The sequence below is a fragment of the Mirounga leonina genome, unplaced genomic scaffold (assembly GCF_011800145.1).
Source record: "Mirounga leonina isolate KUSES-001 unplaced genomic scaffold, KU_Mleo_1.0 Mir_53, whole genome shotgun sequence".
Classification (NCBI taxonomy): Eukaryota; Metazoa; Chordata; class Mammalia; order Carnivora; family Phocidae; genus Mirounga; species Mirounga leonina.
The window spans coordinates 35,748,810-35,768,634 of record NW_023270807.1 but is presented as its reverse complement, the minus strand read 5'-3'; the positions used below and the strand labels follow the sequence as shown (position 1 = coordinate 35,768,634).

Genomic DNA, 19,825 nt, shown 5'->3' with positions numbered 1-19,825 from the left:
TTTATCACAGCATTAACTACAATAGCAAAGAGGTGGCAGCAATCCAAATGTTTATCCATATATGAATGGATAAAAATGTGGTGTGTACACACACACACACACACACACACTGGATTATTACTGAGCCACCAAAAAGAATGAGATCTTGCCATTTGCAACAAGATGGGTGGACCTAGAGGGTATATGCTAAGTAAAATAAGTCAGAGAAAGACAAATATCATATGATTTCACTCATGTGTGGCATTTAAGAAACAAGACAAACAATGAAAAAAAGAGACAATCCCCCTCCCAGACTGTTAAAAACAGAGAACTGGTGGTTGCCAGAGAAATGGGTGGGGGGATAGATGAACTAGATAATCGGGATTAAGAGTACATTTATCTTGATGAGCACTGAGTAATGTACAGAACTGTTGAACCATTGTACCATTATACACCTGAAACTAACACAACACTGTATGTTAAGAAAAAAAAGTCACTGTGAAAAAAAGTTTGTTTCCTACTTGCAGAGTTAGAAATGGAAAAGAACGAGCAGTCTGGTAGAAGTTTAAGAAAAAAGTTTCTTTTTAACTTCTAAGCATGTCATGAGACAGAAACAGATTTTTATTTTTTTAAAGATTTATTTTATTTTAGAGAGAGAGAAAGTGCTAAAGTGCAAGCGGGGGTAGGGTCAGAGAGAGAAAGAGAGAGAGAGAGAGAATCCTTAAGCAGACTCTCTGCTGAGTGGGGCGTGTGATATAGGGCTCAATCCCAGGACCCTGAGATCATGACCTGAGCTGAAATCAAGAGTCAGATGCTTAACTAGTTGAGCCATCCAGATACCCCATAAACAGATTTTTTAAAAACCATGCATTTTGTTAGGTTTCCTTTTTTATTTGGAATACTGATTTGCATCAGAAAACGCAGAGCTTTTAGATAATGTAACTTTAATGTAGTTTTAAAGTGCTACTATAAAATGTTAAGGGGCCTCCTGAAAATGTAAAGAATTTCAGGAGTATACACAGATAAAGAATTTCAAGAGTATACACAAATACTATAAAATCTGTATCTCAGTGTAAAAAGTAAAGACTTAAGTATGAAATATAATAAGCTACAATGTAAACAAAACACAGGCATTCAACTTATTTTTCAGATCCAACTACATGCTTTCAAAACCAAAAACTATTAAAAAAATAAATTAAAAGTAAAGGGATGAAAAATACACACCATGCAAACAAAACCAACAGAAAGCTGGAGTAACTATATTCATTTTGAACAAAGTAGGCTTAAGAACAAGGACATTATCAAGGATATAGAGAGACATTACAAATGACAAAGGGTTGATTCTCCAAGAAACATAAACTTGTATGTACCTAACAACAAATATCCAAAATACATAAGGCAAAATGAATTTGAAAGGAAAAACAGACAAATCCATTATTATACCTGGAGATCCAAGTGTATATATACATACACACACATACTTAGTATATATATAACCTTCTCAATAACTGATAAAACAAGTAGGCATAAAATCAGTAAAGACAAAGATGACCCAAAGAGCACTACCAAACAACTTGACCAAACTGACGTTCACAGAACAACACTTCATCCAACAACAGTGGTACTGTTCTGCACACTCAAGACTTTTCGCTTGGTTTCTTAAGGTAGTATACATTAGAATTAAGAGATAATATTTTTTTAAAATTATGATAAAAATGAATAACAGCAAATTTACAATCTTAACCATTTTTTAAAAAGATTTTATTTTTAAATTAATCTCTACACCCAAAGTGGGGCTCGAACCCACAATCCTGAGGCCAAGACTCATGCTCCACTGACTGGGACAGCCAAGCACTCCCAATCTTAAACATCTTTTGAAAAAATATTTTTAAATAATCTCTACACCCAATGTGGGGCTCGAACTCACAACCCCAAGATCAAGAGTTGCATGCTCCACCGCCTGAGCCAGTGAGGGGCCCCCCCCAATCTTAACCATTTTTAAAAGTGTACCGTTCAGTAGTGTTAAGTATACTCACATGGTTGTGAAACAGATCTCCAGAACTTGCAAAACAGAAACTCTATACTCATTAAACAATTCCTTTTTCCCCCACCCTTCAGCTTTTGATAACCACCATTTATTTTCTTTTTCTATGAATGTGACTATTTCAGACACCTAATATAAGTGGAATCATACACTACTTGTTTTTGTGACTGGCTTATTTCACTTTGCATAATGTCTTCCAGATTCATCCATGTTGTAGCATGTGACAGATTTCCTTTCTTTTTAAAACTGAGTAATATTCCTCTGTATCTATATACCACATTTTGTTTATCCACTCATCCATCAATGGACATGTGAGTTGCTTCCACCTCTTGGCTACTACGAGCACGGATGTGCAAGTATCTCTTTGAGACCATACTTTTCAATTCTTTTGGATATATACCCAGAAGTAGGATTGCTGGATCGTAGGGTAGTTCTATTTTTAATTTTTGAGGAGCCACTATACTGTTTCCCTTAGTGGCTGTACCATTTTATATTCCCACCAGCAGTGCACAAGGAATCCAATTTACCCACATTCTCAGCAACACTTATATTCTTTTCTTACTTTTTTTTGATAGTAGCCATCCAAATGGTGATAACTTTTTGTGGGTTTGACTTGTATTTCCCTGATGAATAATACTGAAAATGCTTTCATACACTTGTTGGCCATTTGTAGGAGATAACATCTTTTGTCTTAGCTATGAAGAACTTTGAACTCTTTTTTTTTTTTTTTTTAACTCATTCTTGAATGTGTTTGTTAGGTCTCAGAGGGGTCTAACATCTGCAAAGTTAAGCATTTAAAATCTAGGGCAGTTTCTCTTGCTAGTAAATCTATGATACATTTTATAATTTACTGAAACATATTCCACTACTATCCAATCTTCAAAAGGAAAATGCCTTTGAAAATAGGATATAGTTAACATAAACAGAATATAAAGTCACCCCTGATGTGAAGTATATCCTGTTGGTTGAAGATGTTGACCTTGTCAATTTTGTTTAGTTGTTCTAAAAATTGTTGAGAGAGGGGAATTGAAGTCTCCAGCTGTATTTGTGGATTTGTCTGTTTCTCTTTTTAGATCAGTTCATTTTTGTTTCACATATTTTGTAACTCTGTTGTATGGTACATACCCATTTAGGATTGTTAAGTCTTCTTGGTGGATTCACTTATTGTATGGTGTCCCTTTCTAGCCCAGGAAATTGTTTTTTATTTTTCTGATAATAATATAGTTAACTTTTGCTTTAATATTTGTTTAGTATCTTTTATTGTCCTTTTATTTTCAACTTACATATATTATTATCTTTGAAGACAGGACATAGCTGGGCTATGGTATTTAATTAGTCCACTACTCTGCCGATCTTGGTCTTTTAATTGAGATATAAATAGTGCATTTAAATTGAATGTAATTAGGGTTGCCTGGGTGGCTCAGTCAGTTCAGCGTCTGACTCCTGATTTAGGCTCAGGGCATTATCTCAGGGTCGGGAGATGGAGCTCTACCTTAGGCTCCGTGCTCAGTGGGGAGTCCATTTAAGATTCTCTTTTTCCCTCTCCCCCTTTCTTGCCACTTCCCACCTCAAATACATAAATAAATCTTAAAAATAAATAGATAGATAGATAGATGATAGATAGATAGATAGATAGATAGATAGATAGATAGATAGATAGATGATAGATATAGATAGATAGATAGATGAGGGCGCCTGGGTGGCTCAGATGGGTAAGTGTCTGCCTTTGGCTCAGGTCATGATCCCAGGGTCCTGGGACTGAGCCCTGCATCGGGTTCCCTGCTCAGTGGGGAGCCTGCTTCTCCCACTCCCTCTGCTTCTCCCCCTGCTCATGTTCTCTCTCTCTGTGTGTCTCGAATGAATAAATAAAAAAACTAAAGTAAATTAAATAAATAAATAAATAATGAGGATGTAGTTGGTGATATGTTCTATCTGCTAGGTCACTCATTCTTTCCTCTGTCCTCTCCATTTTGCTGTTGAGCCTATAAAAGTTTTTATTTGTTATTATAGTTTCACTTCTAAAATTTCCGTTTCTTTCTTGTTTATATCTATTTTTTCATAAGTTTCACATATGTTCACAATTTTTCCCTGAAGAATTTTTATAATGGATGCTTTAAAATCTGTCATAATTCTAATTCTAATAATTCTAATTCTAACAATTCTAATTCTAATAATTCTAATATCTGTGCCAACTTGGTGTTGACTATTTACATTGTATTTCTCGTTCCATTTGAGATCTCTCTGCTTGTTAGTGAGAGAAGTAATTTTCGATTGAAATATGGGCATTTTGAGTATTATGTTACAGGATTTTAGATCTTATTTAATTCTTGTGATTTAGGAGGCCTCCCCAGTACCACCTTCTAGTAGGTGCAGCGGGCTCCACCTCATTACTGCCAGGTGGGGATGGAAGTTCAGGTTCTCTACTAGGCCACTATTATGAGAGATAGAGGGGCTCTGTGTTACAAGGAGGGATGGGAGTCTCCCCACTAGGCCTCCACTGATACACCTCTGCTGGACAGAGAGAGAACAGAGTACCTCATTACCCCCAGGCACCAGGGTACAAGTCCAGGTCTACATCTGACCCCTATTAGCTCAGGGTCACTGTGACCTTAAAGTTATTCTGAGCCCTTATCTGCCTTAACCTCTGCTGTACTGACCCCACTAAATGTATCCTCTTTTAAAGCTTTCAACTCCCTTCAATTTCAGGACATAACCCACTATGGATTTCTTTTCTTACCTCTCAAATCCTTCAGAATTTATTCATAAGAATCTCTTTCTTCCCTAACCCTCCAGATTCTGTCCTTATAGCTCTTTTTCTCATTCTGTATTTCTACCTAAGCAATTTTATCTATTCTCATAATTAAACTACCACTTGCAAAGTAAAGCCTCCTAACTTTTTATGTCTCCAGGCCAGAACTCAAATGACCTTCAGAGCCATTTACTCAACTGTTTATTGGCCCTGTCCCTTTTGTTGTATCACAAACATCTAAAAGCAAACTCACCCCCACCCCCAAACAAACCCGTTCTGTTTTTGTTCATTGCTTCACAGTCAATGACAAAATCATTTAGCAGGTCTCACTAGTCAGAAAGCTAGGAATTATCTGCCAACCATTCCTCTCCTTCTTAATATCCATTCATTCAGTTGCTAAAGAACTGTACCTCTTAAAAAACATTTATTTCCTCTTCATTCCAATTAAAATGCCTTAATCAGGCTTTCTTTTTTTTTAAGTAGGCTCCATGCTCAGTGTGGAGTCCAACGTGGGGCTTGAACTCACAATCCTGAGATGAAGACCTGAGCTGAAATCAAGAGTTGGAAGCTTAACCAACTGAGCCACCCAAGTGCCCGTTAATCAGGCTTCTTTTATCACCTTAATTAAATTTCCTTAAATCATCTCTCATCTAGACATCCACAATGAACATGCTTGTCAAATGATCTTAAGGAAGCTCAATTATGGGACGCCTGGGTGGCTCAGTCTTTAAGCGTCTGCCTTTGGCTCAGGTTATGATCCCAGGGTCCTGAGATCAAGCCCCACATCGGGCTCCTTGCTCAGTGAGAAGCCTGCTTCTCCCTCTCCCTCTGCTGCTCCACCTGCTTGTGTTCTAATAAATAAATAAAAACCTTTATATTAAAAAAAAAAAAGGAAGCTCAATTATTATACCACATCTCTGATCAAAACCTTTCACTCTTTTTAACAATGTACTCTTTTCCCAACAATGTACTCTTTTCCCAAACTGCTGGCTGCAACCATTAGTAGGCTATAAAATCAATCCAGCAGCTTTCAACAACCAGTTCTTCAAAAAAATATTGTTTTATGAAATACATTTGAACAAACTAGAAAATACTGGCAAGTGCTGGATACACTGATAGTTGTTTTGTTTCATATGCACACTCACTTTATACCACAAACCAGTAAACACATACAAATTTATACATGTATAAACACACTGCACATACATGTATATGCATGTGTATACTGGGTCATGATGTAAGCTCTTCCAGGAAAGCTTCTTGGTCCCTTATATTTCCCAACCCCCAAAGAGAATGAAGCATTCTTTTGCTGCTGCGTCTATACCATGTTAATACTTTCGTCAATCTTTAATCCTGTATTTGTGTTTCCCTACAAGACCATAAACTTCTAACACAGTATGTGGCACATTAGCTAGCACTTGATGAATATCAAGTAAAATCATACTTCTGTGCTTGCTCAACAGTTTATTACCTAAATTAGAGTAGTAACAATTTTTTAAAGGCTTAAAACAGTGTAATGTAACAATACAATAAGCTAGCATTTATGAACATGCTGCATGTGCCAAGTATTTTCCTAATGTTTGACGTGTATTATTTAATTCTCATAGCCTTTTAGATGTCATTATTCTTCTCACTTTTTAAATGAGAAAACACAGAGACATTAATTTCCCAAATGTCACACAATAAGTGGCAGTGATGGAATTCAAAACCCAAACAGTTCTGATTCTAGAAAACAAAGATATATATTATAGAATGTTAAAGATATGTTAAAAGAAAGTAGAAAATTAACTTACTTCAAATAAAAGTCTATAATAACATCATTTAAAAATTCTCCTTCACTTAGACAGTGCAGATCCTCATTAGTAACAGAGATGCCTCCCTTAGCTGGAGGTGGTGGATATACTATCAATCTGTAACAAAATAAAACAAACAAATTAAAAAAAAAAAAAAAAAAACCACAAGCAAATGAACAAATATATACGTGTGTGTATGTATGTAACTGAAATGTAATAAAACAGAAAACAAATTTAAGAGCATTGCAATGTAAATGAATATTCTCACTTTTCCACAGGGCCCATGAAGATGGTATGATTCTCTCCAGTTTCTTCATCATCATCAAAAAATTGAAATTCTTGCTTGTTTTTAAGTTGTATTTTAGATTCAAGGGACACCTGGTAAAGGATATTATCAGTTTACAAAATCAATTGGGAAATTTTTCAATAAAAAAGCAAGCACAAGGCAAGAATACCTTACAATTTAAAAAATTTTAAAATATGAAAAAGTATACATGATTTTTAACAATTAAAAATAAGAAACAGGCAAAACTAGGGCCCACATTCTCTGTATGTATAGTTTCTCGAACAATGATACTTTTCCAATTTTTGTAACAATGGTTTTCTGGTATCTTGTCTATGATCTCTATCATCCTTATTAAGTTAGATTATATCTGTAAATCCAAAGAACAGATATAATGGTTTTTGATTCTGGGAGTGGAGGCCCACCTAAGTTCAATGACTAGGCAATCCATGAGATATGGGAGCAGAGGCTCAGGGAACACCGTCCAACGAAATTCAGTTCCCCAGAATGAAGAAGTCCTTAAAGAAAGAGCCTTGCACTGAAATTTTATTCTATCACAGCTGCCTTATGGCTTCAGTTGCTCTTTTCTTCCTCATTAATAATCTCTTGCAGCTAGTTCTGCAAAAGAAAGGGAATGGTTCCCCTTTCTTCTGTTCTTTTTGTCAACCCACTAACTGTGTGAATAGCTCTTCTCTGTGAGACCTCTCTTGACTTCACCAAAATTGTGCCTTGAATAGCCCTATTTCCAAACTGTAGGCAGGTTGAAAGATTTTAAGTATTTCTAATAAATTAAGTCGGTTAAATTCAGTTGCAGGGTTAGGGGACAAATTTGTGTTATTTAACATTGTACTATGTGTTATAAGAATACACAGCTTTTGGTTCAGCTGGCTTCATAGTGACCCACGATATGATTAGTTATTCCAGAACTGGATACATATGTTGATAGACACAATCAAATGGCATGTATTGTTTCCTAAGTTTTCAACCATGTATGCACATGTTACTTATAAATGTACATCAAGGACCAAAATTCCTTTATCTGTATTGAAGCCAATGGCATCTTTGGGAACCACTAGCAAATTTAAGAGTAACAATCAATTTGGGGGCTCCTGGGTGGCTCAGTCAGTTAAGTGTCTGCCTTTGGCTCAGGTCATGACTCCAGGGTCCTGGGATTGAGTCCCACATTGGGCTCCCTGCTTGGTGGGGAGCCTCCTTCTCCCTCTCCCTCTGACTGCCACTACCCCTGCTTGTGTGCTTGCTCTCTCCGTCAAAATAAATAAAATCTTTAAAAAAAAAAAGTAACAATCAGTTTGAATGTAGCAGTATATGAACATGTATGTTCAGAGTGGGGGAGGGGAGAAAAAAGGATGAAAGAAAAAGAAAAGATGAAAAGAATACAGTGTGGAAAGGAACTAAAACTGCTTCTGAGACCTATATCAAGTACTATTTATGTCACAAGTCACCTACCTGCCATTAATGTTTTGCCACAAGATAGTTTACAAATCACATATAAAAGCAAATAATTCTGAAATGGAATTAAAAAGATCTAACTCCAAAATGAGCAGTATAATGAAACATATTTCGCTTTAAAGCTACCCATTATTTTAAAAACTAAAAAACATAATTACGTTTTTAATTTTGTTTTCTTTCTGCACACAACTTCCTTTGATGCTCTCTTCATATGTTCTTGTACAGGCAACAAGTCTGCTATTGGCTTCTTCAAAGGGGATTTTTGCAAAAAAATTGGACACATTATTCTTTATGCCAATGTCAGTAATGATACTTTCAAATACCATATTTGCCTGAGGATCAAGGCCATTTTGAAAAATTAAAATTATGTATTGTTCTTCCAAATCTGAAAAGAAATCAATATAACTTTAAGTATAAAAGAAAAAAAAATAGGCAAATAGATATTAGAAAAGAGTAACAACTAGTTCTTTCCAAGGATATCACCAGAAATCTGGTGTAAATGTTCAAAATACTGTTCAGTATACAGTGGATATATAATAAATACTGGAATAAAGACCAGTGACAGTGTTACCTAACAATGTCACCTAAAAGTTATCAAGAAAAAGGAACCAGAATACATTACCGTAGCAGCAAGCTTAAGAACAAATCTATTCATGGATGTAACTAATCTATTTCATCTCATAGAATCTGTATATAATTTTAATATATTTCAATTAACATTTTTGTCAAACACAAATAAGAAACTGCCAGGTGAACTATTAATATCTCCAGAGAATTTAACTGCAAAAACTGCTATTCACTAATGTGCTGATTCTTGCAGCTTCAATAGTAGCTATCATTAATTCATCATTAAGCTAAAGCAATTACTACTGAAAAGTATTTACTTTACAATTAGTCATGCTATGTCATAAATGTTAGCGGTGAAGGGAAACAAACTGGAGAACTACCTCTATTATTGTAGAGGATGAAGACTTATTCTATGAGCCAGCAAACTTCCTACTCAGGCTGTTTCAAGGATTCCAGAATTATATGGTTGATTTATACTTAGCACTCCTACGAGTGCATTACACAATTTTCATTTCACTCAGATTATAGTGTTAAAATAAGGAGTGCAAACCTTTTTTGAATTTTAACCCATTTCGAAAACTTTCTAAATGGGTAAACCTGGGTTTCATCTTTAGAAATTCCACTTTCTGTGGGCTTTTCTCCTCATCTATAACATGGGAATTATATTACATAATATATATGTGTGTATACATATAAATACACATAATTATATATCTTAACAAGATCACTATAAGGATTATAGATAATACACATCTAAGGCATCTATTAAAGCACATTCACACTCTGCTATGCAATGCATTGTATGTATTATCATCATGTGTTCTACAAAACTTACTTTTTAATTTATTTGTTCCCTTAGAATCATTCCAAACTTTATCCTCCATATTCATTTGCAGTTGCATGCTCAGCTTTTGATAAACTGCTGGTATTGTCTGAAGAAACACGACTGGCAATTTTCGGACATTACACCATTCACATTTAGTTAGATCAGAGGTATTTAAAGTAATCCCTACAGGATCATTTTCTGGTTCTGGGGGAAAATAAATGGAATTAGAAAAGGAATCAATTCTTAAAATCATGAATGGAGGAAACGATGAGGAAATACAAGTTTAAAGTTAACCACATATTTGCTACACTCTAAAAATATTAAGTGTAGTGGGAAATGAAAAATATAACTATCTTAAAGAAACTTCTACATTTTTTCCAAATGAAGGGGTTTCTAATGAAGTATACTTATAAAATTAAACATAGGTTTTATGATGTTACAGAATGAAATTACACTATTAAGATACATGCCCTTTGTTAAGAAGATATATGTAGTAACTAATCATCTTCATGAACTCCATGAATATCATTTAATATTTTATTCCTGTAAAGTGTTTTATTGTAAAGAAAGCTTTAGTGAGTAAAAAGACATAAAAAAGCTTACCTTCTAGCTGTATCTTGATAAAATCTAAACAAAACTAAAAAATAAGATAAATTAGTACCAACCACGGTCTTATGAAGATTTTGCTACAAATACCCTAAATGACACATTATTTGAGACTTAGACTACAGAGGGCAGAAAAACGAAACCATCTACCATGTACTTAAATATGAAATATCCCCCCACTCCAAATTATCTTTCAGAAAGGCAAGCTTCACCTTTTTATTCAAGCACTTAGAACATTTTTTTTTTTAAGATTTTATTTATTTATTTGACAGAGAGAGAGACAGTGAGAGAGGGAACACAAGTAGGGGGAGTGGGAGAGAGAGAGCAGGCTCCCCACTGAGCAGGGAGCCCAATGTGGGGCTCGATCCCAGGACCCTGAGATCATGACCTGAGCCTAAGGCAGATGCTTAACGACTGAGCCACCCAGGCACCCCACTTAGAACATTTCTTACATTATTGGTTTATTTCTTAGAACTTCAAAGAAATGTTGACCAAATATTACAATGAAATCCTAAATACTCCTTACCTAGATTCAACGACTGTTAAAATTTTGCCACACCTACTCCCCATCACTCTATGTACATACACATCTCCTTTTTGCTAAACCAGCATAAAACAAGCAGATGGCATCATGATAGTCCATCCCTAAATCCTTCAGGATACATCTCCCAAGAACAAAGATTCTCCTACACACCCAAAACAGCATTACCATATCTAAGAAGATCAAGATTAACTCCATCCAATATATACTTCGTACTCAAACTTTCCCAATTATTCAAAATTGTTCTTTATTGTGATTTATTTTAAGATTGTATTTATTTATTTGACAGAGTGAGAGAGAGCACAAGCCAGGGGAGCAGGAGAGGGAGAAGTAGGCTCCCTGCTGAGCAGGGTGCCCAACGTGGGGCTGGATCCCAGGACCCTGGGATCATGACCTATGCTGAAGGCAGATGCTTAACTGACTGAGCCACCCAGATGCCCCTTTTATTGTGCTCCAATTCATGATTCTGTCAAGGTTACATTTGTCTTTTTTGTCTACCCCAGTCAGGACCAGAAATTTGCCCCCTTCTGTTCTTCATGACATGACCATTGAAGAATCCAGGCTAGGTTCTGCAAAATAGACAACATCTTGAACTTGTGTTGCCTCATTTTAAAATTCAGGCCACATATTTCCAGCAAATATAGCATACAGGTGATGTTTTATACCCCCTACTATATCATACTTGAAGGCACATGATGTCAGGCTGTCCCATTACTGATACAAAGCTTAATCACTTGGCAAAGGCAATGTGCCAGGTCTTTCCGCTGTTAAGATATATTTTTCCCTTAGTAATTAAATAGTAATCTGTGGAGAGATACTTGAAAGCTTGTGAATATCCTGTTGCCTAATAACCTTTCTGCTAATGGCTTTAGCATCCACTGAAGATCTTGTCTCAATCAGTTATTACTGGTAGTTATAAAAGGTGATTTTCTTTCTTTTTTTTTTTAAGATTTTATTTATTTATTTGACAGAGAGAGAGACACAGCAAGAGAGGGAACACAAACAGGGGGAGTGGGAGAGGGAGAAGCAGGCTTCCCAAAGAGCAGGGAGCCCGATGTGGGGTCCAATTCTAGGACCCCGGGATCATAACCTGAGCCGAAGGTAGACGCTTAACGACTAAGCTACCCAGGCGCCCCTAAAAGGTGATTTTCTAACTAAATTCTTTTAACATAGAGAAGACATATTAAGCCCACTATATCCTGAATTAATACTCAACTTTGTGTGTTACATTAAGAGAGTGAAAAACATAGACACAGGAATTTCGAAATGCATTTAAAAATAAATTGGAGGCCATTTGCAACGACATGGATGGAGCTAGAGCATATTATGCTATGTGAAATAAGTCAGAAAAAGATAAATACCATCTGACTCACTCATGTGAATTTAAGAAGAAAACAGATGAACATATGGGAAGGGGGAAAAGAGAAAAGGAGAGAGAAACCATAAGAAACTTTCTTTTTTTGTTGTTGTTTTTTTTTTGAGAGGGAGAGAGAAAGAGAGGGGGAAGAGGGGCAGAAGGAAGAGAGAAAGAATTTTAAGAATCTTAAGCAGGCTCCACATCCAGCTTGGAGCCTGACACCAGGCTCGATCTCACAACCCTGAGATCATGACCTGAGATGAAATCCGGAGTCAGACACTTAACCAACTGAGCCAGCCAGGTGCCTCCAAACCACAAGAGACTTTTTTTTTTTTTTTTAAGATTTTATTTATTTGAGAGAGAGAGAGAGAGCACAAGGGGAGGGAGGAGAGGAGGGAGAGAGAGAAACACACTCCCCGCTGAGCAGGGAGCCCAACAATGGGGCTTGATACCAGGACCCCAGGATCATGACCCAAGCTGAAGGCAGACGCTTAATCGTCTGAGCCAACCAGGCACCCCACCACAAGAGACTCTTAACAATAGAGAACAAACTGAGTATTGATAGAGGGAGGTGGGTGGGAGATGGGCTAGATGGGTGATGGGTATTAAAGAGGGCTTCTGATGAGCACTGGGTGTTGTACGTAAGTGATGAATCACTGAACTCCACCCTAGAAACTAGTATTACACTATATGGTCACTAAAATTTTAAAAATTAATTAATTGGACATTCTAGACTTTGGACATAATTCGCCTGGCTCACTCAGTAGAGCATACAACTCTTGGATCTCAGGATTTTGAGTTCAAGACCCAGACTGGGTGTGGAACCTACTTAAAAATAAGTTGGACTGATATATAGAAAGATGAACAGATACATGAAAAGCAAGTTTAGTAAAATGCTAACGGCAGAATCTAGCTGGGAGTTTTAGAAGTGTTCACTGTAAAATTATTTCAACTCTTCTGTTTAAAAATTTTCACAATGTAGAAAAAGGAAGCGAAGAAATATAAAATAAATTTAGTAATTATTACAACTGCGAAGTCTAGCATGTCACAAAACATACCTTCTAAAAACTGTTTGAAGGTAATATGCTAAATTGTTAGATGACTCAAAAAGTAGCAATAAGGATAACATAAACACTAACATGGAAACATTTAAATAACACTGTCATATGAGATATAAAAATAGAAGCATGTCTAAGTATCTGTCATTTAAAAATTTGTGTGTAACTGGGACGCCTGGGTGGCTCAGTCGGTTAAGCGTCTGCCTTCGGCTCGGGTCATGATCCCAGGGTCCTGGGATCGAGTCCCGCATCGGGCTCCCTGCTCCGCGGGGAGCCTGCTTCTCCCTCTGCCTCTGCCTCTCTCTCTCTCTCATGAATAAATAAATAAAATCTTTAAAAAAAAAAATTTGTGTGTAACTAAATTACAAGTAGACACTGGGCTATTTCACCATCATCTCCAAGAGTTTCTAAATTTAAGTTAGTTTTATATCTTCTCAATTTTCTCACTGGAAAAATGAGGAATTGCATTATATTTGGGTATATATGGTATTCCTAACAATGTAAGCCATTTTCCTGTAAAATAAAAGTATTTGCTTTTAAAGGCACTACTTTTAAATAAAATTGGCTGGCTCACTTGGTAGAGTATGTGATTCTTGATCTCAGGGTCGTAAGTTCAGCCCATGATGGGTGTAGAGAGCTTACTTAAGAATAACCTTACCTAACCTAACCTGACATAAAATAAAAGGGGTGCCTGGGTGGCTTAGTCAGTTAAATGCCTGCCTTTGACTCAGGTCATGATCCCAGAGTCCTGGAATTGAGGCCTGCATCGGGCTCCCTGTTCAGTGGGGACTCTGCTTCTCCCTCTCCCTCTGCCCCTTCTCCTCCCCCTGCTTATGCTCTTTCTCTCTCAAATAAATAAATCTTTAAAAAAAAAAGACTAAAAATAAAATAAAAAGATTTAAAATTGGCACTTCCAGATAGTACCAATTCTTGCAATGAAATGAATTTAAAATAATTAAATTACCCAATAATAAATGAGATTTGATAAAGTACATAAAACAGTAAAACATTTAAAATTGGTTTGAGATTAATGATGACATGGCAGATAAATTATTTCACTATAAAACATAAGGAAGTTATATTCAAGAAGAAAATGTCAAATCATCTTTTATTTAAAAAAAAAAAATTTTTAGAGCAAGAGAGAGAAAGAGAGGGGCAGGAGGAGGGAAGGGGAAGAGAGAGAATTCCAAGCAGGTTCCATGCCCCAGCTCGAAGCTTAACACAGGGCTCAATCCCATGACCCTGAGATCATGACCTGAGCCAAAATCAAGAGTTGATGCTTAAGTGGCTGAGCTACCCAGGTGCCCCAAATCATCTTTATTTTTAATACATTATCTGAAGAAATTGCAGATTAATTATACTTCATCAAAGAACGTTCTCTTGAAAAATCCCATGGTACAAGGAAAGTTAATACCATAGATTACAAAATTCCACATTATAAACTCAACTACTTATTGGCTGAAATATTTCACTTAGCATTAAAAAAAAAAAAAACCTGCATGAACACATTTATATTACATGTACTGCCTTTACTTATTTACATTTTTAAAAAATTTGTCTTTCATTTCTTAAAATAAATTCATGAAGTTAGTTTCTTTCACTAGATCATATATAACCCAACTTGGCAACTTGCATGTAAAAAATTTTTTTACTCCAATTTTAATGTATTTTTTTAAAGTAATATCTAGGGGCGCCTGGGTGGCTCAGTTGGTTAAGCGACTGCCTTCGGCTCAGGTCATGATCCTGGAGTCCCAGGATCGAGTCCCACATCGGGCTCCCTGCTCAGCAGGGAGTCTGCTTCTCCCTCTGACCCTCCTCCCTCTCATGCTCTCTGTCTCTCATTCTCTCTCTCGCAAATAAATAAAATCTTTAAATAAAAAAAAAATTAAAAAAATAATCTCTAACATGTGTGGAGACTATTTAAATCCCTAGATCAAGTGTCACATGTTCTACAAACTGAGCCAGCCAGGCGCCCCAATGTAGTTCTTGTTAGCTAGCCTTGAGACCAATTTGTAACTTTCAACTAAATGTCTAAATTACCAGCAAAACCTTAATTATCATATTGAAAAGTTCTGAGTAACAGTGTTAATGTGGGGAAAAACCATAAAACCTACAGGGTACCCCTGAGAATTTTTGAGGTATTTTGACTTAGAATGACATTTTTATTAACTGACAGAAACCAGGAAAGATAATCTATACTATGAAGACCTGTAACAAAACACAAATTTCATAAATCCCTGACAACTTTGATGTATGTTACAATGTTACTGGGTACTGGATATTGTAGTCTGTATATAATTTGCTTTAAATCTCTGGAGTACTTTTTTTAATGGTGAGAAGCTGGAGTTAAAGATTAAAAAAAAAATGCAGGTTTCCCATACAGCTTTGCTCTAGTAAGAAATCAGGTCCATAATTCATTTTCTCCTACATTAACTTACAGGTCTTTTTGTTCCTTTTGATCATATTGTATCATGAAACTATGACTCCTAGAAAATAAATAACTACTACTTACCATAATTTAAATAGTAATAATAAAACTACCTTTTAACTTTCCTGATGTAATACAATGTGTTTTCTTAAAGACTCTGCTTTATGTATAAGGAACAATACTAGGGGATCAGGTTTGAAAGAATAGATGAAAACAGACAGCTGGGGACACCAAGTTAAGTCATTATAAAATAAAAGGTACAAACTAAGTGCAGTGCTATAGGGAGATTAATCTACCAATAATGTGTACAATACATTAGAAAAAAGAAAAATGATGACTAAGAAGGCTGGTTAAGGAGATTATATTAAAATTTCAAATAGAAAATACGCATTTGAATTAGACTGGTGGCAGCAGAATTAACAAGTATGACAAGTATAATAAGGACTACAGAAAGTCCTTTAGGCTTTGTGGACAATGAACTAGTCCAAAAGCACAATGCCTCTTGGGTGGCAATTTATTCCAATCATCTAAGAGTCTTAATGCTGCAAAAGACATTTTTCTGCAGCCCCCAAAGCTTTTGGATCCTTTTTTCTCTCATTATCGTTCTTTAAAATACTCTTTTCATGCACTGAGCTGGCACGAGAATAAAATAGTAAAATACTGGTTTTCTAACTTAGTGAGAATAAGTATCTTTCTATGATGAATATGTCACTACCTTAAACATTACATTATAAGTTTTTACCGATTGATTTTTATTGTAAGGAGCTGTTTATACTTGTCTATATTCTCTTAAAGCAATTTGAAATCTTGAAATAATTTTTAATATTCTATTAAGTTAAACATTTTAATTTAAAAATTTTAAAATATTATATATTAGCCTTCCCTATGGAATTTTGAATCTCATAATTGGTACAGTAAAAAGCTTAAGAATGTACTTACAATTACAGGCTCTATTAATAGCCGGAAGAGTGTTCCTACTCGTATACTTCGACAGTTTAAAATGACACTGTCAAAGGAACTTTGGCAGCTTAAAGATACAGGATCAACTAAAGTTTCTTGAGATGTCACTTTACGACGTTTTAGAGGTGTGTTGACAATAGAATTACCAAACTGAAAAAGAAAAAAAAATTTTCACTTAATTAAGCAACTAAAACAAGGCTGCAAACTAAGTACACATATGCAAAGAGGATGCAACATAAAAAAATGCAATTATCAAAACATAAAAGACTGATTTTACTTCAACAGGAGAATATTTATTGATTTCATACAATAGAAATCCTTCCTATTTTGTCCAGCTATACCTTATCTAGTCATTACATGATATTCCATTAATAGCACAGAATTGAGAAATGGTAATTTGGGAATCAGACTGCCTAGGTTCAAATCACAGCTATACCACCTTTTAATTATCTGATTTTTAAAATAATAACTCCTTTGATTTCCTAAACTGTAAAATACTGAGTATTCAAATGAACTAATGTATACAAGCAGCTTAGCACAGTGCTTCATGCACAGTAAAATGTTAGATGAAAGTTAGCTAGTAATAGTGGTAGTGGTTATAATGCTTGGATTAAATCAGCAATTCTTTTTTTTTTTTTAAGATTTTATTTGAGAGAGAGGTGAGAGCGAAAGAGACCATAAGCAGAAAGGGGGTGGGGGGCAGAGGGAGAAGCAGACTCCCTGTTGAGCAGGAAGCCCGATGTGGCTTGATCCCAGCAGGATCATGACGCAAGCAGAAGGCAGACGCTTAGCTGACTGAGCCATCCAGGCATCCCTAAATCAGGAATTCTTTAGAAAACAGGTACTTAGGTGAATGGTTATTTACAAAAAGATTCTTCTTTATATATTTTAAAATGTTAAAGTACTTGATCTATTAAGATTTCAGCCACTTCCACATGCAAATTAATCATAATATATTATTTTGAGTATATAATTAAATTGTACTGAAGTTATGCTAAAAATTTTATTATTATCACAAGAATAAAACATGATCTTGACCAGAAGGCAAGAAAAAAAATCCACTGCATAGAGATAGGCACTATTTTCCCATTGTCCCTCTAGAGATATTTCTATGATGTATGGCATAAGAAAAAATATGTATTAAAACAAAACAGAGACACACACACACTACACACACACACACACACCCTCCAAACTGCTTTTTCAGGCTTATTACAGATTAATCATGAATATTTTCCAAAATTATTAATAGAAACCTATTAAAGAGGTTTAAAGCCCTTTTTTTAGTTTCAGAATTATTTCTTCAAATGAAATGTTATTTAGTTCATTAATAAAATACATAATTTAAGAGCTGCTCCAGTTGAATCCAAAGTGGAGAGACTGAGTCTAGAAGTGGGTGGTCCACATCCTCCCAAGAAGCCTCTAAAAGAGCACTGAGGAACCCTTATTATTCAGTGTGCCAGTCTGAAAACTGTTCACCCACAAATTCCATCATATGGAAATACATTATTTATTTCATTGAACCATCCTAGGCTGGATATATGAGTTCTTTCTGACCTTCCCCCATGACACACTATTCTCCTTCAAGCATTTTTGCAGCTAAATCATGGTATTATATGTAACTACTGTCAAACTGCCCTCCAGCATAGCTATACCAATTTACACACTCAACTTTCCATTTCTTCAAACACTAACCAAAATGAACACTATTACATACTTCAAAAATTTTCAACAATCTGACAGTTAACAAAATGTATTTTAATTTCATTTTCAGTACTTCATTACCTTTTTAAAACTATTCATTTCCTTTACTCATTTTTCTATGGTTTGCTTCCATTTCTTGATTTTTAAGAAACAAAAAATACGTAAAGGACCAACTCACACTGTCACACAGTTCACTGTTTCTCCCGCACTCACATTTACCTATCAAATTCAGCTTATGGTGTTTTGGTACACTGTTCTGTACTTTCCATTTAATAAAATATATTCATCTCTTCATTTACTATTTTTGCTTGGCTGAAATGCTTGAAAAGGCATTCCCAAATTATATTAAAAATAATCTATATTCTTCTAGCATCATTATAGTTACTTTGTTTTTCATTTGTTTTCCATCTTAACAACGAAGTATATATGTTTCCATATTTTTATCTATACTGATAACAATTCCTGACATGTATATGTAATTTTTTAACATACAAGTTTTTATTTTTTAAAAAAGTTCTTTTTCTAAAAATAAAAAAATATGCATAAATTTCTGTAACTTGGTATTCCTACCTACCAATACCATGTAGAAATCCTAAAAGTCATTTATACAGCTCTAATTCTTAGTCAATGGCTGCATAATAGTCTACAGTATGGATATACCATAATTTCTCCAGCCACTTCGTATTAATGAACAATGATTCTGTTTGCATTTGTTTGCCAATAATCATGTTTATACATATGGTCTTAGATACTCCCTCTCTGTAGGGAAAAGTTTGAGACTGAGTCTAGGGAATGAATATTTTGGTCATTTAGCACACATTAAAAAATTTTAATAGATGTTTTTACAACTGCTTTCCCAAAAGGCCGTAACAACTTTCTTTTCCACCTGCAAATCAGAAAAGTACCTTTTCCCTTGGAGTCTAGCCAGCAGTCCATATTAATTGATTTTGTATTAATTTTTAAAGTGTTAAGTTCATCTGAATTTTCTCCCCTTTTTGTCTTTTTCTATCTTTAGATTACAAATTACAAACATTCCTTTCTAGATCCATTTATTGACATAATTTCTGTTATCGTTTGCCACCTGAACATTTTGAAATTTTTATATATTAAAATATAAAATAAAACATAGCAAACAATAGTATCATAGTATAATACATCCAAGTTAAAAATGACTTCTCCCTGTCCACTAGATTATACAAATATTCATACTTATATTTCACTATAAAATTGATGTTGTTTCTTCTTGTTGAATTTTTCACATTTTAAGCTTTTAACTTAATAGAAATTTATTTTTGTATATGTTTTAATGTTCTTTTAAATAATCTTCCAATTGGTTATTTTAAGCCCCACTTAATGAATAATTTATCTTTTTCTCCTAATGACACTGCCAAATTTCCCTCTAAAAAAAGTATTTACATCCCAAAGGGGGGACTTAATCTGAATAAATGGCAATAAATATG

At 35.0% G+C, this 19,825-nt stretch overlaps 1 protein-coding gene across 8 annotated transcripts in view; it reads right to left on the bottom strand.

Annotated features, from left to right (window-relative positions):
• The window catches only part of SENP6 (SUMO specific peptidase 6), a 116,972-nt gene that overhangs the window by 20,844 nt on the left and 76,303 nt on the right, over positions 1 to 19,825 (bottom strand). For all 8 annotated transcript variants that reach the window (XM_034991337.1, XM_034991340.1, XM_034991345.1 and 5 more), the window contains 6 exons: positions 16,641 to 16,811; positions 10,315 to 10,348; positions 9,721 to 9,915; positions 8,477 to 8,703; positions 6,834 to 6,943; positions 6,566 to 6,682 (listed from right to left, as the gene is read on the bottom strand). In XM_034991337.1, coding sequence (XP_034847228.1) covers positions 6,566 to 6,682; positions 6,834 to 6,943; positions 8,477 to 8,703; positions 9,721 to 9,915; positions 10,315 to 10,348; positions 16,641 to 16,811 — 854 coding nt within the window. The remainder of the gene's footprint in view (positions 1 to 6,565; positions 6,683 to 6,833; positions 6,944 to 8,476; positions 8,704 to 9,720; positions 9,916 to 10,314; positions 10,349 to 16,640; positions 16,812 to 19,825) is intronic.